Source organism: Leguminivora glycinivorella, chromosome 4, assembly GCF_023078275.1.
Source record: "Leguminivora glycinivorella isolate SPB_JAAS2020 chromosome 4, LegGlyc_1.1, whole genome shotgun sequence".
NCBI classification, from domain to species: domain Eukaryota; kingdom Metazoa; phylum Arthropoda; class Insecta; order Lepidoptera; family Tortricidae; genus Leguminivora; species Leguminivora glycinivorella.
In genome coordinates this window covers 24,256,483-24,279,769 of record NC_062974.1, presented here as the reverse complement: position 1 = coordinate 24,279,769, position 23,287 = coordinate 24,256,483, and the positions used below count along the sequence as shown (strand labels likewise).

Genomic DNA, 23,287 nt, shown 5'->3' with positions numbered 1-23,287 from the left:
CAGCGTGGTGCAATGTGCTCCTAGAATTTAAGACATATGTACACTTGATAAGCAGGGTATACTTAATTACTTATCTAATTTTTATTTGTTGCACAGCGTTGAGTTTCCTTGAATGAGGATGACTCACGATACAGACTGCGGCAGTATGCATTTGCAAACAACCCAATTAAAGTTAAAACTCAGAACGTAATTATGCATGCGATAGTGAAACGTCTGAATTTTAAGCAACACCAATAAAAAAACAAGCAGTCAGTTTGAAAATGTGTCGGGCCGTGACAGTCTCCTGTGCCTTTGTGCTTCTTATTTACATTACGTTATTATCAGGTACCTCCCTAAATTGCGAAATTCAAGCAAAAAGTAGAGCACCCATTTGGCCTTTAATAACTCAATCCCTGCCACTTTATACCACCATTTACAGAAAAAAATCTAAATAAAAATACAGTAATTTTCTGAGACAGTTTAGAAAATAGACAAAATTAGGGTGTGATTAGGGTTAGTGTCCAATAAAATCAAGTCTTTAGTGTTCTTATACATATCCCGCACCTTTTTTTGGTTTTCTCTGTTTGGCCTAAAGGTTGACTAGTAGAGAATGCCATATAGCATTAAGTCCGTCTTTTGTAACTGTATATTTTTACTGTGCAATAAAGTTTATAAATAAATAAAATTTGATTAGAGGTTGGGAAATAAGTTTGACAAAATACTTTTTAACTAATCATGGGGTAATATTTACAGGTTACAGCGAAGCTAGCCATGAAAATGGAAATAAAAATACTCGTGGCAATAACGTGAAAGGAACAGACTTGAACAGTGTAGACAATAATCATGGAGTTAATAACGCAGCTAGCATAAGCAACGGTAAAGGAACAGGTAATCTAAATGTGATAAATAACATAAATGGGATGGGAAGTGATTACGGAACGGGAGACGTTAACAGTGTGGATAATAATCATGGAATGAGCAATGAGAATAGCAAAAGTAATAATAAAGGAAAAGGTAACAAGAATGTAATGAACAATATGTATTGGATGGCAAACAATTATGGAATAAAAAACAGCAACAAGAGTAACATAAATATTATAGGAAACACGAACGGGATGGGCTATGTGAATTGGATCGGACACAATAATAACTCGAGTATTAAGAAAAGTAATAGCAACGCCAATATCGTAAGCAACCGTGATAAGACGAATAAAACTAAACGCAATGTTCGCTGTGCTGAATGCTGTTCACATGGTGGTAGTAACCATAATCACAAAAATGAAGATAGCAAGAAGAAGACGAAGGACAGCCGTCTAAATGGTCATTCTCATAAAAATCGCGGTAATAACGAGTCTCTCCACGACAATGCCATGAAAGGTCACAGTCAGCACAAAAAAAGAGATGAAGATCAAATTCAAAGAGATAACATCAATGAAGATGAGAGGCAAGAAAGTAACAGCACTGGTATTGGAAAGCAAACAGATAATGCTACAGATGCCAACATTCAGTGAAGTTAAAGATATGGCCACAAAATAATAAAATAAACACACAACATAACAATAGTCTGTAGAACATCATGGTAGCAGTGACAACACTTTACGATCTAATAATAGTGAAATTCCTCACCATGATCAAAGGAATGAAAGTACTAATGTGAAAGATGTTCGCGTTGTTTCCAATAGTACTGCCGCTACTAAAATAAAATAACCTATTCGCCTCTAAGATCAGAAAAATAATGTCGTGTCCGAAATTATAAGATTTCTCCAGACACGATACCAGTGGAAAATCAATTTAAATTATACCTTAAGTTACAGAATAAAGTTGGGTTTATAATTAAATACCATTATTTTACCCTAGTCATGATTTATTTCAGATTAAAATTCAGATTCAATAGTTTATTCAGGTATATACTACAGATGTGACAAACAAGCATATGATCTGTCTAATGGTAAACAGTTTCCGTAGTCAACAGACGTCTGCAACTTCAAATGTCTTACGTACGCGTCGCCGACTCTAAGGGCCGGTTGCACCAAACCGTCTGTAACCGTTAAAGCGTTCGTTAAATTTTATTGTATGGGAAGTTCCATAGACGGCTGCTCCGTGACGATGATGTGTCTGTCAAATGTGGTTGATGCAACTGGCCCTTACTCTCTGAACCCTCTGAGCTCTGACAACCTTACTTACGGTAGGAACACAATATATGATTAGGGTTAGTGTTATTTGCCTGCAGGTGTCTGCAAGGTGGAGGTACATTCCCAATGGAGGTAACATTATTTGAGTTAAATATGGCCAATGAACTCTTTTTTACTTATTTAGGTGGTGTTCTGAACTACACTTAATAATAGAAAATATTACTTAGAGTCTAAGTAATAGTCTAAGTCTTAGACTCGGATAAAATTTAATATTAATATAATTCAGCCAATTCCCAGAGCAACCTTCTAGGTATAACTGGTATAACTAATAACAAATAGCATAAGATATAAAATAGATAGGATAAGTAGTCTTCGAGACATTTTATATAACAATGTGACAGATGGACGAACAGACATAAGGGTTCCTTTTGTACCTTTTTGGCACGGAATCCTAAAAATACAATTAAATTATCTTGGAAACAACACGTGTCACAAATCAAACATAAGGTTGCCTTTTGTAATGTCATATCAAAAATTGACATTGAGCTCGACCCTGCTAAGCCATGGCTATAATTTAAATACTGTACGTCCGGCAAAATTAGGCCAAATAACAACATAAAAGGGAAAACAGTTGACAATCATCGTGTAGTCGAAAAAATGGCCAACGCGGGTACGTGTGTCGCTGCTTTATGTTTAGTTATGGTCGTCGTTCAAAGTAAGTTACATTTTGAACCTTTATAATTGTATACCAATTAAAAATACTTTTCCAAATATTTCTATCGGCCAGAACCATCGAACTTATTCTACTTTATTTCATATGTTTTATCCCTTACCGCTAACATAATATCAATTTATAATGTAAAACCTTTAATATGCCAGTGGCGTATAATAAAGGATTTGGCCTGTCCTTCCCTACAATAAATGCGTCCTTAAATCTCTCCTTGACTCTGTTATGTATTCTCCTATTGACCTTATTTGACGACCGGTCTGGCTCAGTCGGTAGTGACCCTGCCTGCTAAGCCGCGGTCCTGGGTTCGAATCCCGGTAAGGGCATTTATTTGTGTGATGAACACAAATATTTGTTCCTGAGTCATGGATGTTTTCTATGTATATAAGTATGTATTTATCTATTTAAGTATGTATGTCGTCGCTTAGCACCCAGTACAAGCTTTGCTTAGTTTGGGGCTAAGTTGATCTGTGTAAGGTGTCCCCAATACTTATATTTTTTTTATATGTATTTATATTTATTCTCTTACTTTTATTTAAGTTTGAAGCGCCGAAAAATGTCTGTACTTGTCTACTGATATACGGACAGACAGATAACGAAACTAGTATTTGGTTTTCACATTTCTTCCTTTAGACACTATGATGATGTTACTTTACATTACACTATGATCTCCAGGCGCACGGATACGAAGAAGCGAATATTTGTTCGACTACCTTGATGACGCGAGTATCGCCGGCGATCACATTATAGGCTTTGTGGGCGACGACTGCAGTGACGATGACAGGTAACTGGGCCATTTTTTTCAAAGTTGTCCACCCCACTTTTTTTTTGGATTTGCAAATTTTTATGTGGTTTCCACTCAGAATCGCGAGCTCTTTCAATTCTAATAGGAGAAAAAAAGTGTCCCAAGGTTTTTTTCCTATTCCGTTACCATTTTTTCATACATTTTGTATGGCGTTAAGGGAATGGAAGGTTCGAAAAAATGTATGGAAATCTTGGGACATTTTTTTTCTCCTATCAGGATCGAAAGAGCTCGCGATTCTGAGTACCTATTAATCGCGTAAAAAAGACCCATGTTACAAAAAAGTGGGGTGGACAACTTTGAAAAAAATGGCCCAACTTGTTTACATAATATAAAAAATCTTTACATAATATAAAAAAACGCAGTTGGTGAAGGAGGGATAGCTATTCCGAAAGTGTGTGAATACAAACAAATTGTCTCAGTTAAGATTTTGTCTGAGACACAAGAGAGGGGCAAAGTTGTTGTTTAACCGCACCTGAGCAATATTGAAGCGAGTGGTTCGAGAAAATGAACATTGAGCGTTGTGAGGGTTTCAAGCACGAAGGTTAAACATAAACAAACTTTGTCACCGAGTGAAACCTATTATTTTATTTTCACCACACACTAACAAAATACTAACTGTAAAACATCAAACTAAATCAAATCCATCGATTTATGATTCAAAATCATCAGTTATAGCCGTTATAGGTAAATTCTATCAGATCAAGTTAAAAGTATGAAATTGCTTTGCAGGCTTGTGGATAAAATGCTATTTTGCTATCTGTTTGCGAATAGCAAAGAGAGTCTTTACCAGTAGGTGTAGTGAAAAATATATTCTGAATTTGTTATGAAAAGTTTATTTATTTCTTATATACATAGAAAAAAAAATGAAAAGTGATAATTTCTTCTTATATTAGTGAATTACCTGGTGGTAAGTGGTTACCGTTTTCTCATGAACTTTCGAAACCAGAGATTGTATGCACGTTTAATTGCCGACCTATGAAATTATGTCAATAATAAATATAGGTACTATTATACTCTAAGAACAAATTAAATTATTTTCATAGAAAATATTTTTTGTTCGGTTTAATATGAGTAACTAATATTTACCTCCTCTAATTAAATTAATTATAATTGTATCCGATCGTAGTAAAGAAAATGTATTTAGTATTTAGTCTAATGTCTGTAAAATTTCTTAAGTATTACCTACTGTTCATGATTTCTTTTGCTTACCTATTAGCTTACATACCTAATTTTGTTAGTATGTTAACAATCTTTATATTCAGTAATGAACCTCCAGGTCTTTTTTTTATCCAAATTACTTAGTACCTACATTAACTTGTATTTTTTAAGTAGTAACACTACTATTATGTCATATACTTGGAAATTTCGACCCTTGCCTTCGTGCACCGATGGCCGAGTGGTTCAGGCATTCGCCCGGTAAGCGGAGTACGCTGGTTCGATTCCAGCTCGGAACACTGGAGGCCTTGGTCACTTTTTCTTTGTATATGACATTTATTTAATGTTTATAAATAGGTACTATTATTTCAAATTAGGGTCATAATTTCTTGGACACTCGTATTTTATATATTTATTCCGTTATTTTACAGCAGTGAAAGTGTGGAGCTGGGCTACGTCATCATCAACAAGCGAGAAGCGCCCGAGGAGCCACATGCGCGTAGCTCTCCGTCTGAGGTAGCAAGTGACACCGCACTACCGCTGCCTAACACCAACAACGCTGTTTTTGTGTAGAAGGCTGATTGGACTGGCAGAGAGACGGTCGAACGAATTCACCAAAAACATCATGCACAGTTAAGCACGAAAAATAAAAATAAATACGTTTGGGTCAGATACCAGTGTTGTTGAGAACTTTTGGTTGTGCCAGATAACGTTGTTGGTAAATTCGATGTATTCCTTATTTACCTAATACAACTTAGAAAACGTTAGTGGTCAGACTATTGACCACCGTTTAAAAGAATGCCCAAAATTTACCAATAGTCGTATCCACCATGAAAGAACCTGTGATTTTTTGAAACTGAACCTATATGAAATATCAAGCGTCATTACAAAATAATCATCAACAGAATCGTTCACAAAACATATCAAAGAAAATATCAATAGTCTAAATAAGTTGTTTTATTTTATAGGTAGATTTAGTTTAGTTATAGTTTAATTTATTAGTTCATAGTGTAGTTTTATTTGTATTAGTTTAATATGTACTTTTAACGTGAAATAAATTATAATCTTTATAATTATTCACTGTACCTACCTACTTACTTGTAATTTGTTCTGTGCAATAAAATGAATAAGTTAAATAAAACCTAAAGAGTAATTTACCACAGCTTCAAGGTAAATGGTCGCCCGTATTATTAGCGAGAGCCATTCATGTTTATTTAACACGACAGTTTATTTAAAAAAATAAAAAACCTAGAAAACTTAAGACATATAATTATTTCCTAAATTAAATCATTGTACCTATTTATTAATTAATTAGGTAGGTATTTTATTTGTATACTTATCAAATGTTACATTGCATATGTTTAACAATCAATTTGTACCAAAGCAAACAATGTATTCCTATGTTATTTATTCTAGGTATTTAGTTAAAAAAATAACACTACTAAACTTGTAATGTTTTAAATTTCGTAACTTTACATTTTTTGTAGGTACGATTATTACTGCGTCTGAACCTAATTAATTAATGTGATAAAATTGGGATTGGGATATAAAAAGTCTCTTTTACAAATGGCTGAAATGGCTGCAGACTGAAGCAGTAGCTGTTGTCATAAAAATATTAATAGTTATTTGTTATACAAGGGGGCAAAGTTGTATTTTAACGCCGAGTGTGGAATTGAAAAACGAGCAAGTGAAAGGATTCTATAGTTGAACCACGAGCGAAGCGAGTGGTTCGAGAATAGAATCCTGAACTTGCGAGTTTTTTAACACACGAGAAGTAAAATACATTTGCACCCGAGTGTAACACAAAACTTTTCCCCTCACTATAGCGAGGAAACTACAAATCAAAAAATGCGTTTATCACTGCTTCCAGTAGTTCCACAGGTGGTAAATCATCTTTATTACTAGATTCACCTACTTTTATCAATTTTAAAGCAGTTAATTTGACTTTATTCAAGGTCAAATTACTTTACCCACTAGTGGATAAAATGCGTTTTTACCCGCTGGTATTAAAGGACAAAACACGTGTTTCCGTGCTAGTGAGGGGAAAAATAACTACCGAAGGTATCATTCATAGATAAGAACTCCAGAAAATAAAATAAAAGACAATTTTAATTAAATGTGCTTTATTTCATGCCCTTTCTAATTATACTTATCTTAACACATAATTTAATACTAAATCGTGAAAGTGTAAAATCGTAATGTAAGTGTAAAGAAATAAATAAAATAACCTAAAGCATTTATATCAGTTACAACATATTGCTTACTAAAGTGATGACAATCATTACATTCACTTGAGTTGATAAAAAAAATGAGATTTTTTATATGAAATTACTTAAATTAAATAAATACATAACAAAAATAATCCCTGGTAGAAACGTTAAGTTAACAGCCTCATCGTCGACGTCAGTTGAGTTCCTTTTAATATCTGCAACAAATTACGACATTCAAATTTGACTGACCAAATAAGGTAATCCTAGCAGCAACTAAGACGTTTCCTTCTTCTGGTTTTACCCCGTGTACGATTTTGGGCTAATCTCCCCTACTTATTAGGCTGGCCGCCGACATGCGGAATCTTCATTCTGTTTCCGCATTTATTCATAATTGTGGGGGACAGTACAACTCTATAGTAGAGCGACGTCCTTTCACACCTGTCATGCCATTCCATATGGAAGCCGACTGATATTCAAGCTAGGAACATACTACGCGGACGTCCGTCGTAAATCGACCGCGACCGCGACCGATCAGTGTGCAGTGCACGGAACAAAACATCCAGCGAGCCAGATTTCGATCGGACGTCCATGCGCTCAAGGCCACGTCCACGTCCGTCGACCGATAGTTTGCACGGTTGTGTGTATTTCCATTGTCCAGATCCCCGTCCGCGGTCGATTTACGACGGACGTCCGCGTAGTGTGTTCCTAGCTTAATTCAGATTCAGGATTTGTAGGTTCATGGTATTACCAAGTATTACTGTTGTAAAATTTTTTGAGTAAAATGTTTATCTGAAAACCAAGTAAAAATTACTTACAATCTTATCCAATGGTGCCAGAGCCGGATTGCGAGCTAGCACTGGCCGAAGCCTTCGAGAAGGACTGTGTTTGGCCAACGTGGCCCAATCCGCCGTGCGGCCCATGGCCCTGGCCGCCGAAACCGCCGCCGCCGCCGCCGCCGCCACCGCCGAAGCCGCCATGGTGGTACCCGTCGTGGAGCCCGTGGTCGTGGATGATACCTGAGATGTGATTGGCATAAAATAAATACCATAATTATCGTAGTTTTTGATAGCCCACCCTGTACAAATGTTTTAAACGTCATAATTTTATTGAGGTTTATAAAAATACTTGCTCAGTCGTATTGGACCCCATCCCCATACCTACATTTCACGACTCTTGACTTTCCGAGCAGACTCTACCAACTTAGCCTGGTTGATATAAAGACAGAGGAGATCCCCGACAACTTTTAATTTTTTAATTTTTAAAGCTATACCTAACAGACAAGCGTACCTGCGGGACCGGGATTCAGGGGCGGGACATTACTACTCTTTGGGTCAACCTTTCGCGTGTATTTTTTTTAATTTGCCGCATTTTTTCACTGACGGAAAAGTCTTGCCAAAGTTGCCAAGTGCTTGCCAAAATATAACCAAACTGGCCAGAAGACAGATTTGTCAATTGTTTATGGTTAGAAAAAAGTATCAAAGTAGGTAAAACGGCGGCAAATCCATGGCAAAGTCGGTAAATATGCGGTAAATGAAAGGAAGTTGTTTGTGCATTTCATTTTAAATTATTAAGCGTGAAATTAAAGAATATTCTCTTAATGGTGACTGTCGTCGGCGTGAAACTAAAAGTAGCACTGAAAAATACTTCAACACTAAAATAAAGGCAATATAATTTCAGGTAAGTCATAGAGTCACCCAATAATATTATGAAACGTAGTTTATCTAATTTGTTACAAATTCATTACCTACTATTGTCTTCCCCATGTAATATTCGGTTTATAGATAAATGTATTCTGCAGATGTACTAAATAAATACCTAAGCAATCTAAAAAAGCATTTGAAAATGCTTCCTCTTATGGAATTAGCAATTCCGAATTGCTATTTCTCCTATCTCAAGGACTTTCTGAAGTAAAAGTGAAAAACTTGGATTTGTATTCTCTTACCCGGTGCTGCTACGACACAAGCCACCAGAGCCAGGCAGAAGATGAGCACTAATCTCGCCATGTTACTCGTTTGACACTGAACTTGGATGTACACTGCTCAGACCGACGCGGCACCCGTTTTATATGCTAAAACTGTCAACTAATCGTGCCTGTTTACGCGAAATTGATGAAAATACAAGTCATTCCTTTTTTGCGAATAGGTAAGTACCTACGTTTGGGGTCGGTGCGAAGCAGATTCATTCATTTGTTAGAGACGAGGCACATAGTGATATAGGATATACTTACACATGGAGTACGTAAACTTTAATCTTGTATCCACAGAACTAGATTTAAGTAGATAGAAGAATTTCATCTATTTGTTTGGGCCAAGCGTGTCAGATTTTGTACTGAAGTTGTTACTTGCCTGTGATTTTAAATATGTTTTAAGCCCAGTGTGCATAAGTTTTGTGTTGTTGCAATTAAATATCAGGTAACGAGGCATATTCAATGTTTTTGTTGACTTCAACTTAACAAAAATTGACGCCCGAAAGCTGCAAGCTGCGATTAAAGACGGACAACTCAGTGTATTTTACTGAGTTCATTTGACACGCTAAGTAAGTAGATACGTTTGCTTGATCTATGCTTGTATCTAATTCTTAAAACGGTTGGAAAAGGCCTAGATATTCGGAATCTCCGTCTATCACTCTTGCCTAATTTTAAGCAACAAGGAATACGCTCCGTATGTCCGACTCTGCCTGCATGAAATTACTTTTTCCCCTCACTAGCTCGGAAACACGTGTTTTGTCCTTTAATACCAGCGGGTAAAAACGCATTTTATTCACTAGTGGGTAAAGTAATTTGACCTTGAATAAAGTCAAATTAACTGCTTTAAAATTGATAAAAGTAGGTAAATCTAGTAATAAAGATGATTTACCACCTGTGGAACTACTGGGAGCAGTGATAAACGCATTTTTTGCGTTGTAGTTTCCTCGCTATAGTGAGGGGAAAAGTTTTGTGTTACACTCGGGTGCAAATGTATTTTACTTCTCGTGTATTAAGAAAACTCGCAAGTTCAGGATTCTATTCTCGAACCACTCGCTTCGCTCGTGGTTCAACTATAGAATCCTTTCACTTGCTCGTTTTTCAATTCCACACTCGGCGTTAAAATACAACTTTGCCCCCTTGTAACAAATAACTATTATCTTTAATTTGTCTAAATCCTCGATGCAGTCTATATTCACCTAATATTATAATGAACCAGAGGGCCTAGCCAATATGACAGTCCTATGCCAAAAATCAACTCATAATTAGCTTAATTTTAAGACACACCTACTTAATGGTATGTGTAAATATATAACTTTTTAGAATTCACAAATCTTCTATAGTCCATATTTCTTTGCCAAGTAAAAAACTTGGTCTCCTATAAATCCAAAGGTCGCTCCAAATGAGCCACGCTTCGCTCCCACAATAGGGCGGCGATACGGTTCTTCAATTCTTTAGTTTCGGTAAGTTTTGCTTTGCAAACAGGAAAATTTGATGGGAAAACGTTCAGTGTCGCGGGGATGGCCCCATGCTCGTGTGGTGAAGTCAAGGTCTAACAAAAACAGGTCAGTATCAGCATGGAACTCGGAGCTGACGCATTATTGAGGTACTTTACAACACGCCCGCCTCGCACGGGTCTGTTTATTTTGAGTACGGTGGATTCATTATTTTTCGACAAGTCTTTTCAAATGTTTGTGGTAACGTGTATCAGTGTGTGTTAATACCTATTTTATCATTATCATAAAGTAGGTATTAAAAACGAAATCGTATATATTTGATAAAGTTTGTTCGTCTGATGGCAGACATGTATAGGCAAAGGTTATGGGCCCAGAACCTTTTAAGTAGGTACGTGGGCATTTTCATAATTTGGGACCCCCCAATTAGCGTAAGTTGTTAACAAAAATTAACTCACTGTCAGTGTTGTTTAGACATTAAGCATTAAATTTCAATAAAAATATTGTTTTTGTGTTAATTACATAAACTTTAAGCGATAATCTACATTCGGAATGTGATAAAAGTAAATTTGTATACAGATTTTATGCTTAATTGTCGTCACAAAACTGACAGCGAGTTAATATTTGTTAACAACTTTTGCTAATTGGGGGGACCCAAATTATGAAAATGCCCTACTTAAAAGGTTCTGGGCCCATAACCTTTTATATAAGGGATATACATACATGTCTGCTATCAGACGAACAAAATTTATCAAATATCGCTATACGATTTTGTTTTTAATACCTACTTTATGATAATGATAAAATAGGTATTAACACACACTGGTACACGTTACCACAAACATTTGAAAAGACATGTCGAAAAATAATGAATCCACCGTACTCAAAATAAACAGACCCGTACCGTAATGAAAATGCCCACGTACTTGGCAGCTATTTAGCTCGCGGTAGTGAATGACAATTTTACCTAAACCTTCTTAGACCCACGCAATACTTACTTTGGATTCAACTTTTGAACTATTTGCTCCACTCATTGTTGCCAAGGTATCAAAATAAACGAGGCGTGCCATGATTCACATGTAAGTTTGCTGGTTACCTGTCGAACGAACTTTTCAAAACTTTAGATAATTTAATTTCTTTTTATAATTTTTCATCTGGTTGAGCTAAACCAACTGAAAGTAGAAGTAAAAAAAACAACGAGTCTCTCAATATTTTTTTATTTACAAATAATTAAAAAATACGTGACAGTGGTCACAGTAACAAATCTATAGTTACCTAAATACAATATATTACGTAAACAGTTTCACCGGATTATTTTCAGACGGACATTGTATATTAATTTATAAAGGCTCGGGCGTTACCGCTGGAAAATGTAATAAATAAAACATGGTAAAACTTATCTTATTATAATAAAGCATACCTACACTCGGTTCCGAATTTATGCATATCTACATACAAAAATTCCAAGATAATGTAATCCGACATTTTTTTCTACGGTTAGGTACGGTAGTCTTCGAACTTTTTCGCCCGAGAGCCTCGACTTTTCATTTCAGGCATAAAAGTGCAGAGTTTCTAAAAGTAAGGGCTCCGGTGTGCGGGCCGTAATTTTGAAACTCCTGACAATATTACGTGCAGCAGTAACGCCTGTAGATTAATTAATCAGTTTCGGTACGGTTTCGTACAAAAACCTTCACAAAATGTGCGTTTTTGGTACAATTTTAATTCTACTTATTTCGTTAGAGCGAATAACATTTAAATAGAATAGATGAATCACTGAAACGAGACGCTTGCCAATTTCGTTTTTGCCTCTTTATGTTATTCAAGATAAACAAAAACTGCGAGCCGGACCACGGCTGTACCCGCTCATATCACTGACTTCAAGATATAATTTAACTATCACAAGAATGTACCTGTTACATACCCGTGAATAAGTTGTTTATTCCTTTTAAAAAGTGGCCTTATACATTATTTTTCACACATTAAAATTTTTGGTTATCGCGGTTAGTACGCGATTTCGTTAGCGCCTGAAATATGTGAATAGCAATGTTTTGCGTTTATATGAAATTGCAGAAAAATCTCATAAGGTATACATCGACTTAAATTCAATTGTATATTTAGTATACATAATATATGTAATATTTATTACAGTATAATCTTTGTGTTATAACTTTCACATCATAAATATGTATATTATAATTCCGAAAAACTCATCGGTACGAGCCGGGGTTTGAACCCGAGACCTCCGTATTGAAAGTCGCACGCTCTTACCGCTAGGCCACCGTTAGGTATCTTTATTTATTTTTTTCAAGTTTAAAGATGATACAGATGTAGTGCGAAAAGGTTTTCGCACTACAGGAATTCCGAATGATAGAAATGCTCGGATAATTCCGAAAGGGAAATGTAGATAATTATGATGGAAATAATGGCGATTTTTATGCGACTTTCGTAATTAGATGACTTTCGGAATTACCCTAATGCACCTTACCTACGTTAGTACGTTTTATCACTCCTCGAACTATGGCGATGAAATATATGAAAGAGGCTGTATTCATAGGTGTGTTGCTGACTGTACGAACGTGTTATGCTATTTCGGTCAGTGTCAGAAACAACAGTATAATATTTAAAGTAGGTATGGCTAATCCCGCTCCCCGCTGAAAGTGCCGCCCACCCGCTTTCGGTTCTACCTCAAAGTTAGGTACCGCCTGTCACAAACGCGACTAGTCGATCTGTCATATCTCACTTATACAAGCATGGTGCGCATTTACCAACTGTATGGATATCAGGAACACGCCTCTTTCATATATTTCATCGCCATAGTCCGAGAAGTGATAAAACGTACTAACGTAGGTAAGGTGCATTAGGGTAATTCCGAAAGTCATCTAATTACGAAAGTCGCATAAAAATCGCCATTATTTCCATCATATCTACATTTCCCTTTCGGAATTATCCGAGCATTTCTATCATTCGGAATTACCTAATGCACCTTACGAACGTTTCCGGAAAAATACGAAGGAAAACCTTTTCGCACTACATCTGTATCATCTTTAAACTTGAAAAAAATAAATAAAGATACCTAACGGTGGCCTAGCGGTAAGAGCGTGCGACTTTCAATACGGAGGTCTCGGGTTCAAACCCCGGCTCGTACCGATGAGTTTTTCGGAATTATAATATACATATTTATGATGTGAAAGTTATAACACAAAGATTATACTGTAATAAATATTACATATATTATGTATACTAAATATACAATTGAATTTAAGTCGATGTAATACCTTATGAGATTTTTCCGCAATTTCATATAAACGCAAAACATTGCTTTTCACATATTTCAGGCGCCTCGTACTAACCGCGATAACCAAAAATTTTAATGTGTGAAAAATAATGTATAAGGCCACTTTTTAAAAGGAATAAACAACTTATTCACGGGTATGTAACAGGTACATTCTTGTGATAGTTAAATTATATCTTGAAGTCAGTGATATGAGCGGGTACAGCCGTGGTCCGGCTGGGGAGTACTACTCCCCAGCCGGACCCCTTTTAAATGCATATTTCTGGTAAACTACTGAGGTACATGCAATTTCCGACGAGGTACAAGGGGTATGTCAGAGGTACATTCCACCATGGTAATCTGAGCACAATAAAGCGTGGTGGTCCGGCTGCAGAGTATCACGCACAAAAACTCACTTTCTTCCCTATTATTTTTCATGCTGACATTCTTCATGAAAATAACATTAAAATTACAAGGTTAGAATACACTTTTAAAAAGTTTTTTCGAGCATGTCTTGTTTCAATAAAATATCTATAATTTTAAGTAGACAACACTGTTAAAAGTCTGTCGAAATATTTACCCCACATTTTACTATAAAACCCGAAGCAATCAAAAAGTTCCTATAAATATCCTAAATTACTGTCTCGACACTGCCATTCTGTATGTACAATCCAGAGGTATTAATAACTAAAACTAAACGTAGACTAGGAACCATCGGCACGGACATCTAGCAAACTGATACTACCCGTAGGCCGTTTCGATGTGCGATCGAGGACAGTAGAACCTAGTTACGCTTTCCAATCCACATGAAAAATGTCACTGAAAAGGGGGACTACAGATAAATGGTTTATATTTTCATTTTATGCTTGGAACGTTTTTACGTAACTACGTCCACGGATGTTTTTCGCACGCCGAATCGGCGTACGGATCCACATAAGGTGACAATCGCATTTGAAAAGATGCTACTGTGGTCACACAACATGAGACTGTTATGCATATACATTAAACACCAAAACGGATACATTTTAAATATATTTTTGATTTTATATGTACTATAACAGGTGATTTATTTAGGGACTCATTGATCTTAAATTTTTAATCGAGAAATATGTACCAATAATGTATACAGTTTTAAAACTTTTTTAGCATTGTAACGCTCAAAAGCCATCTCTGCAATGTAATTTTCATATTCTTCTATAAAACCAAAATATTATATTCTAAACACTGGTTCATTTGAAATTAAATTACAATAATGTGTGTTAAAGGTTAAAAAACACTAAACGAGAAGTTAATTTATGGATTTGAATTAAGTATTTGTATTTCAGAGCGTTCAAGAAATTATCGAAAAAATAAAACATATGTATTATTCTGTAAATGTGTCTGACTTGGAACTGGCCGATATACTGTATAGTCCGTTTTATTATAGTATGGCAACTAAAATATTACAACAATGTACAGAAAACATTTAACTAACTATATTCATTGAATATGATAAGATACCAGCTAATAAGTATATCAAGATAATATATATGTATAGTCTAAACACGCGTTTTTTACAAAATTCAACTAAAATTTCTATCAAACAAAATTGCACCGACTTTACCTAATGCACACGTAGAAAATTGTATCATTGCTAAAATTTGAATATATTTTCGTCAACAGAAAACCTTATCAAAGATGAAAACAAAAATTTACTTCATGATTATATTTTGTTAGCTTTGTTACTTGGATTTAAGACCAAAAACATAATTTCGATCATACTCCACAGCAAAAACTTTCAGAAAAACAAATCAATATAACAAAACAATCTAAAATTGCGCACTATATATCCCAAAAACATCAATTTATATGACAACAGTCCCGACAAATACTAATCTAACATCAATATACAAAACGTATTGCACAAGCAACCTAAACCCGAGACGGAACGAATAAAAATATGTATACACGAAAATAAGTAGACAATTATTATGATTTAAACGATCACAGATCTAAAAGTTTCTGGCTTCAAGTAGAGGACATGTGTCCATTCCGTCCAGTTAAACTAAATATTAAGAAGTTTACACACGACCCAGCCTTTTTTAAAAGAAATATTAACTACTAGCTTTTGCCCGCGGCTTCGCTCGCGTTAGAAAGAGACAAAAAGTAGCCTATGTCACTCTCCATCCCTTCAACTATCTCCACTTAAAAAATCACGTCAATTCGTCGCTCCGTTTTGTCGTGAAAGACGGACAAACAAACAGACACACACACTTTCCCATTTATAATATTAGTATGGATTTTCTTGGGAAGCTATGGTACGTTTGCTACTTTGAAATAATCAAACTAGACGTAATATTCATTTTAATGTTATATTTTTGTTATTATTGTCCAATATAAAGGTTTCTAGAGTGATTTCACCATTAATCAAGATAAAATGTGCACATAAGCACACTACTCGTATACGTTTAACTTAAAATAGATCAGCCGGCGTATCATGATGCCAATTTTATCACTTGGATAAAGCATCCGTCACGCTTTAGCAAGTATGTCAGTGTGAGAGTGACAGATGTCTTATCCACGTGGATAAGTGATAAAATTGGCAGCATGATACGCCGGCAGCCTTATATTTCGTATCATGCTTCCAATTTTATCATTTGGATAAAGCATCCGTCACGCTTTGGCAAGTATGTCAGTGACAGATGTCTTATCTACGTGGATAAGTGATAAAATTGGATGCATAATACGACGGCAGATACATACACCAAATCGAGCCCAAATATACCCAGTAGGTACTTTGATTCAAACATTCACAACGCCATAGCTTCCTGATGTAAAAAAGTTCATTATAATACAGTAAATAAGTAGAATTATAATAAAGTAGATTTAAAATAGACAACAGACTTACCCTAAACATAGAGCTTACATTTAAGCTAACTTTATTATTATGTGATTATAATTGTTCAATTGATGTATTTACAGTTTATAAGTAATTTGTAAAAAAAAACTTGCACTTAACTAAAGTAAAGTCTAATCACTAGCCATATAATTCGCAATTATCATAATAATAATAAAATAAAGCTGCAATCATACTATTGCATCAATTAAATTAATATCGTAATTTTATTTATATAGAAAAATGTTAAAATTATGCAGCGTGTGGATTCCATACGGGCGAATAATGTAACCACTTATAGTATCTGATCGCACGAATCGTATATGATAATCATTTGGTTAAAAAGTGTTATCAATTAAGAGTAATTATTTTTTTTAAATCTGACTAACCGGCAATGTACGCCGTCCAACTTCATGTCAAATGACATAAACGTCATGTCGTAATGACGGTTAAGTAGGTACGGTAATTGATGTGGACGTAATACATTGCGTTCTGAATTATTATGTATGAAAAAAAATCTCATCTATTAAAAAAAAATGTAATCAGGCTCCTTAGGTCCGATACTAATGGTTATCAAAATATTCGCCCGTATGGAATACACACGCTGTATATTATAATGGATAGTATGAACCCAGCTTTACAACAAACTCAGTCCCAGACATATGTGATAGATAGACACGTATAAATACACAGTTAAAAGGTGATGTAAAAATAAATAATAGAGCGACAAAATTATCATCATCATCATCATCCTGGCGTTATCCCGGTATTAGCCACGGCTCAGTGTCAAAATTATACGTTTCGGTTATTGGATCTTTAGAAAATACCCACTTTTCGAAATACAATTTGCTTCGATAAAGGTCCAAATATAATCATTTGCTCATAGAGTTAAAAAATATTACAGGTTGTCTTAACTTATATTTTTGCACTGGCGTCGGTTTTTAATAAATGTGTCGCTCTCACATGAATTGTATATCACTTGGGATTTCTTGACAATCTTTACCTACAGTTTTCACGGAAAAATCCACAGAGATTCTTCAATCTAAAAATAAACGTATGCAAACGCCTAATATTATATACAAACACTGATTTAAGCTTATATTTGATCCCAGTTCATTTCATTTATTATATATTTACAATTGAAAAATATTATGCTCGATTCGTCACTGTTTCTTGTATAAAATTGAGCAGAAATACTTATTTCATAAAATGTAACTAGTGTATAAAATGCACAAATATAACAGAAAAAATGCAGACCTATTTTATTTAAATTTGATCTAAATTTATAATTGTTTAACTGGGCAGCGATGCCAGCTTAAAAATATAACAATATACCATTTCATAAATCTCGGTTCGAGCTCTTTTCTCGTTCGATTTAAAAACATTTTACGTCAAAAACGCAATCTTAGGGACCGGCCACATCTAAGAGACGCATGTCCTGAGGTGCGGAACGGACGTCCGCGCCACGCCGCCTGAATGTAATCCGCTTGGCGGCGCGTCTTACGTCCTTCCTATACAAAATGTACTGAGGAGACGTTTTTTGAATTACATTCAGGCGGCGTGGCGCGGACGTCCGTTGCGCGCCCCGAGACACGCGACGCTTAAGTAGGAACGCTGCCTTAGCTTAGTCATAATTGAATATAACTCGTTTAGCGTACGAATATTCAGGGTACTTGTTTTCTATGCCATTTTGTACCTTAACCTTTTTTTCAGAAAGCTTTTTTTTTAAGCTGATCGAAATATGTCTATATATTTTTCTCAAACATGGTATGAAATATTGATGTTATGTGCCTTATAATTGGCAGCGAAGTATGACGTTGCAGGTGCGGCTAGGACGATTGATAGATAATGGAATTTCATACAAACCTTGCAGGCCAAGGCCGGCAAAGTCTTCTTTTTTAATTTCCAAACACAGATAATTGTGACATAACATCCAGGTATTTAGCCAATTAAAAAAAAACTATAAGGGGCTTTATAGACGTGCCAACTGCAACTGTTACGGGCCCTATATTTGATTTTGGGGGCGTTTTCATACAAAAAAAATTTTTTTCGTTTTTTTTTTATTTTTTTTTAACTTTTTGTTTTTTTATAAGCGTCTATATGTCTTCGGCCGGCAACCCCCTTTGTCCCGGCCTCTGTAGTAATGTACTATTATAGCAACATCGATTCTGTTATGAAGGTAGAAAGTGGCATTTAAAACAATTTCTAGATAACAAAAACCATACTAATCGACAATCGTACAACACGTACACTTCGATCGACTACTTCACAGCGTAAAGTATTATCCGACGCGTCACAATCACCATTAAAACACTACAGTCATCCGTCAACGAGTAAAACATAGCATAGAAGCGTCACTCCCATTCACAGCGCTAACCGAGCGGTCGGCACCGCCCCCTCGTGGCTACGGTGCAGGGTTGTCGCCGCCCAAGTTCACAGCGCTGTAGTTACCGCGCAGGGTTCCCCCGCTAGCCGTCTAGAAGTGTGACTCGTACAGGTATCAGAGCTGGCTCTCCGGCGGTGTGAGCGCGAGCGGAGCGGCGTCGCGCGGGGACTGCGGCTCGCGGTCGGCGGGGTTCATGTCGATGCGGCCCGCGCGGCTCCACACCAGCATGTCCATGATGAACGCCAGGAACATCAGCCCCGATGATAAACCTGCGAGGAAACGAGTTTCACTTGAAGCGGGTGCGTAACGATCGATATAACTTTTTTGATATATTTTTAGTCGTAATAACGATCATCTGATATGATTATTGAATCATATAACGACAAATAATACTGATACTTTACGCTATTTGACGCGTGATTGACGCTAGATGTCACTACAAATAACTTGCATTTACTGTTCCCTTACTTATTCCTCTATGATACAAATGTCACATATTTGAAAATAAATGAACAATAATAATAAAACGAACCATACTAGTTTACATAATTTCTTACATGATTATTCAAGATTTTAGAGATTATTATTAGATTATTATGTAAGGCTATTTATGGATAAAAGGATGATCGATGTTTTTATTTTGTCAAGCACTAACAACTTGACTTTCGTGCCAGTGCCACACAATATATTAATTTCTCGTTAAAAGAAAAAAAATCATGCATTTAAAGGTTAATGTCGTTTGTACATAATGCGAGACTATACACACTTACCTAAGAACAAATGTCTTAAACTGTCGTTGTCATAGGACGCACAAGCGCCAAGCGCGCCACAGAGCACATCCCTCGCGCGACACGCGGCGTCTATAGCGGCGCCGAACACTATGGGGCATGGCACGTTGCCGAATACGCCGATCGCGAACTGGATCACGCCCATCGCCATCGCTTTGTCTGTGGAAAAATAAAAAACATAAAAAAACGACCGAGTATCTGCACTAAAACTGTGCAACACTTTTCAAGTATTCTGTTAAATTCACACTATATCCGGATACATTTGTAACCTCAACGAAACGGCAGGGTCGCCATGTAATATAGGACGATGTAAAAAATAACTAGGTTCAAGTAGATAGGCGCATTAAATATCGTTCTAAACGCTAATATTACAAGGGCCACCACGGCTACACTCCCCAGTAAACGCATAGACTGTATTCATCACACTGGACAGGATTCTAGGATATCCTTACTTCTACAACCGTAAGGTACTCACAGTGTTTATCTGTACACCTCAAAAATCACGTATATCTGCTTGCTAGGGCCTCTACACTCCACAATCGCTGGTCACCGCGTATCAGGACAGACTGTATTCGTCCGACCGACAGGATTTTTCAGAGCGTGCTTAGAAGCTCCAATCAAATTAAAACACTATTAGATTCTCACCGTGTTTATCCGTACACCGTATGATAAGCAGCACTGCACCGACTTCCCCACTGGCGTGTACAAACATGATCGCAGCGAATATCGCTATAAACACGTAGATCTGCTTGCAAGGGCCTCCACATTCGCCCGTCACCGCGTAACCAGATAGACTGTATTCGTCCGATTGGATATCACGGATTAAGTCGGATGACTCGTTGAGAAGGGCGTAGCGCTCGAAACTGTAATATTTAGAAGACAGTTTTGTAAAAAATTAAAAAAAAGAACGTTATCAATCAAAGTATTGAATAAACTAGCTAGGTTATGTTTGGGTCGAAATAAAAAAACTCATAAATTTAACTAGCATTGATTCTTACACGAGTCTCCAATTGGTAGAACAATGAATTCTAGCAACTAGCAGATTCTAGAATTCATTGTTCTATCAAAAAGCGAGACGATGCACCAAAGTGCCTGAGACTCAACTGAGACTAGGTTGGTGTTATATGTGGGCAACCAGCACTCCTTCACCAGGTTTTAGACCCCAGAAATGGCATGAGATAAAGCAATAGGAATTCTGTCAACTTTATCAATCAAAGTAAGTAAATAAATATTATAGGACATTCTTACACAGATTGACTGAAGCCCACGGTAAGCTAAAGAAGGCTTGTGTTGTGGGTACTCAGACAACGACATACATAGAGGTAATATATAAATACAAATATACGTAGAAATATCTGTGCAGTATATTTTGAACGAAAATAACTTACGCGCTGATCGCTTTAGGCGCGGTGCCGTTGTTGGCGATGCAGCCGCAACCGTGGTACAGCCATGTACTGTTGTCTACTTGCACGCTTCCCAAACAGCCCGCTTGGCACGGCGACGTATATGTGTAGGCGTCCTGAAAATATTTACACATTATCAGAGTTATTTAATATATACCACTTTCAAGGTAATTTTAAAATAAGTAAAGAATATGAAAAGACTGGTAATGTGGTGGCAAAATCCCGATGCTTATGCCATCACGACATAACATAACACACATTCAGTTTCAAACTTATATTTCGTTGGAAAGTGGCGTCGCGTATTTTATGTGGCTCTTTTTCCTAATGCGTAACGCATTTAGCCTAACCAGTATAATCTCCGTCAACCGTGATTTAATGGCCTTTGACTCTGTCTATGAACCGAAGTTTTTTTGAGTTCAATATGAATCTTTTGTTTTGATTATCCGACTTATATTCACAATTCCACATGCCTGGAAGATTGTCCCATAATAATTAATATTTACCTGTCCGCACACCGGGCTGTATGCCACGCCATCACAGGCGCACTCGGCGCTGCAGGAGAGATTGCCCCCGGCACCAGTGACTCCCGAGCTGAGCGCACGATAGCTTTCTTCCGGGCAGCTCACGAACATCAGCACCACCATACCTGGAATCAACAGCGATATAGTCAATAACAGAGTAACTAGGAAAGTTTTCGTATGCTGCCTAAGCGATCTCTGACCGACCGACGAATCTGCCGCCTTTGGATTCCGGCAAGCACGTTCCTATCATAATTATAATTCGATGTAGTAGTTCGAAAAGATTTGCCTTCGTATTGTTACGGAAACCTACGAACGTACAAGATGTACTGACATCGACTGAACTAGCATGACAAATACGAACGTTTCCGGAAAAATACGAAGGAAACTGTTTTCGCACTACCTCTGTACAGTTTTTCGATTCGTTAAAAATTATGTACCTACAATAAAATTGGTGACTAAATGATAAATCTAAATCAGAACAAATAGGTACTTATTTCATATTTTAATCTTTGAGTCTCCCTCCTGAATGGTAATTTCACAAAAACATAGTCACACAGAGACCTACCTAGGATCAAGACTCTTACTCACATTATTAAATGTTTTCATACAATAACATTGTAGATAAACAGTAAGTACAAAAACGAACCCTAAACCTTGACAACAGAACTCACCGGCGCTATAAATGACAGCCGTAGCCGCCGTCCACGCCGCGACCTGCCGCGCGGTGGGCACCAGCTTTAATATCACCACGCCCGACGTGATGATGCCCAGACCCATGACTAGAATACCGCCCAAACCTGGAATTAATTGACGAGTTTTAGGCACATGAAAAATTAAAGGGATATAATCTTTACCTGCTGATAGAAAAAAATTGGCAATACCTACAGTTCATGAGCCTTCGGATTTTGGACCTATAGGACAGTCACGTCACGCGCTCTTATGACTCTAGGAATAAGATTATGTCAGATATTTTTCAAGCCTTCTTTTTGTGCGACGTTATTGCCGGTGGCTGTACGGGAATAAGACTAGTCAGTGTCCATTTTATGCATATGTCCGATTTCAACGGAAAATCAAAAGCCTTCTTTCAAAGGAGGGTGGGCTAATTGGCCTATTGACCAATAAGGACATGCGATATGTCACTGGATAGCTTATTCTAAGTTCTAAAACATTTACTATGACAGGTAATCCCAAATCTTTGTGTGAAAAAAGTTATCGCTGCATAAAAATAGTTTAATGAGTTGAAACGTTACTATGTAACTTTTTTGATACTGAATATTCCTATATCGCTTATTCCTATTCGTATTGGCATACGTAGGATAGCACAATATTACTGCACTTGTTTGACAGGGCTTCGCACTATTGGGAGTTGTGCACATGTAGTATCTATAGTTTGGTACCTTGGTGCAGGAAGACACGAACTATTTATTCCTCCAGCTGGGCACTTAACACGGCTCATAATTGATGAACCTTTTGCTTGAAAAATAGTGGTCATTATTTGATGGCATATTGATATTTAGTTGTTTTCTTATGTTTATTTATATGATAACACGTTTAAAAACCGTTGTACAGAACAAAAACCCTATAACAGTAAAAAAATACTTATTGATGGAATGTTTTT

General features: G+C 36.5%; 4 protein-coding genes and 1 long non-coding RNA gene across 8 annotated transcripts in view; 2 read left to right on the top strand and 3 right to left on the bottom strand.

Moving 5' to 3' along the window:
* The first annotated feature begins 71 nt into the window (after nucleotides 1–71).
* LOC125225794 (putative uncharacterized protein DDB_G0286901) lies at nucleotides 72–1,787 on the top strand. The gene is made up of 2 exons (XM_048129643.1): nucleotides 72–324; nucleotides 733–1,787. Exons 1-2 carry the CDS (start codon nucleotides 261–263, stop codon nucleotides 1,488–1,490), a joined length of 822 nt encoding a protein of 273 aa, XP_047985600.1. The 5' UTR covers nucleotides 72–260; the 3' UTR covers nucleotides 1,491–1,787.
* An 811-nt stretch (nucleotides 1,788–2,598) lies between these two features.
* LOC125225757 lies at nucleotides 2,599–5,791 on the top strand. The gene is made up of 3 exons (XM_048129600.1): nucleotides 2,599–2,826; nucleotides 3,514–3,622; nucleotides 5,230–5,791. Exons 1-3 carry the CDS (start codon nucleotides 2,769–2,771, stop codon nucleotides 5,369–5,371), a joined length of 309 nt encoding a protein of 102 aa, XP_047985557.1. The 5' UTR covers nucleotides 2,599–2,768; the 3' UTR covers nucleotides 5,372–5,791.
* A 942-nt stretch (nucleotides 5,792–6,733) lies between these two features.
* LOC125225841 (holotricin-3-like) lies at nucleotides 6,734–9,029 on the bottom strand. Its single transcript, XM_048129702.1, has 3 exons — nucleotides 8,951–9,029; nucleotides 7,824–8,024; nucleotides 6,734–7,223 (listed from the first exon to the last, which is right to left on the bottom strand). Exons 1-2 carry the CDS (start codon nucleotides 9,009–9,011, stop codon nucleotides 7,828–7,830), a joined length of 258 nt encoding a protein of 85 aa, XP_047985659.1. The 5' UTR covers nucleotides 9,012–9,029; the 3' UTR covers nucleotides 6,734–7,223; nucleotides 7,824–7,827.
* A 2,597-nt stretch (nucleotides 9,030–11,626) lies between these two features.
* On the bottom strand, nucleotides 11,627–16,272 carry LOC125225855. The gene is made up of 3 exons (XR_007177029.1): nucleotides 14,113–16,272; nucleotides 12,906–12,910; nucleotides 11,627–12,260 (listed from the first exon to the last, which is right to left on the bottom strand). It is a non-coding gene; the product is annotated as an uncharacterized LOC125225855 (long non-coding RNA).
* A 2,451-nt stretch (nucleotides 16,273–18,723) lies between these two features.
* The window catches only part of LOC125225854 (solute carrier organic anion transporter family member 74D-like), a 68,804-nt gene continuing 64,240 nt past the window's right edge, over nucleotides 18,724–23,287 (bottom strand). For all 4 annotated transcript variants that reach the window (XM_048129728.1, XM_048129725.1, XM_048129727.1 and 1 more), the window contains exons 6-11: nucleotides 22,341–22,466; nucleotides 21,652–21,794; nucleotides 21,134–21,264; nucleotides 20,391–20,608; nucleotides 19,728–19,904; nucleotides 18,724–19,226 (exon numbers count right to left, since the gene is read on the bottom strand). In XM_048129728.1, coding sequence (XP_047985685.1) covers nucleotides 19,072–19,226; nucleotides 19,728–19,904; nucleotides 20,391–20,608; nucleotides 21,134–21,264; nucleotides 21,652–21,794; nucleotides 22,341–22,466 — 950 coding nt within the window. In that variant the 3' untranslated portion in view covers nucleotides 18,724–19,071. The remainder of the gene's footprint in view (nucleotides 19,227–19,727; nucleotides 19,905–20,390; nucleotides 20,609–21,133; nucleotides 21,265–21,651; nucleotides 21,795–22,340; nucleotides 22,467–23,287) is intronic.

Excerpts from the sequence above, each read along its gene's own strand:
- LOC125225794 (XM_048129643.1), top strand. The coding sequence starts at position 261 with ATGTGTCGGGCCGTGACAGTCTCCTGTGCCTTTGTGCTTCTTATTTAC. Across the intron at positions 325-732 it reads TTACATTACGTTATTATCAG|GTTACAGCGAAGCTAGCCAT; the intron begins GTACCTCCCTAA and ends TAATATTTACAG.
- LOC125225757 (XM_048129600.1), top strand. The coding sequence starts at position 2,769 with ATGGCCAACGCGGGTACGTGTGTCGCTGCTTTATGTTTAGTTATGGTC. Across the intron at positions 2,827-3,513 it reads AGTTATGGTCGTCGTTCAAA|GCGCACGGATACGAAGAAGC; the intron begins GTAAGTTACATT and ends TATGATCTCCAG. Across the intron at positions 3,623-5,229 it reads GACTGCAGTGACGATGACAG|CAGTGAAAGTGTGGAGCTGG; the intron begins GTAACTGGGCCA and ends GTTATTTTACAG.
- LOC125225841 (XM_048129702.1), bottom strand. The coding sequence starts at position 9,011 with ATGGCGAGATTAGTGCTCATCTTCTGCCTGGCTCTGGTGGCTTGTGTC. Across the intron at positions 8,025-8,950 it reads TTGTGTCGTAGCAGCACCGG|GTATCATCCACGACCACGGG; the intron begins GTAAGAGAATAC and ends ATCACATCTCAG.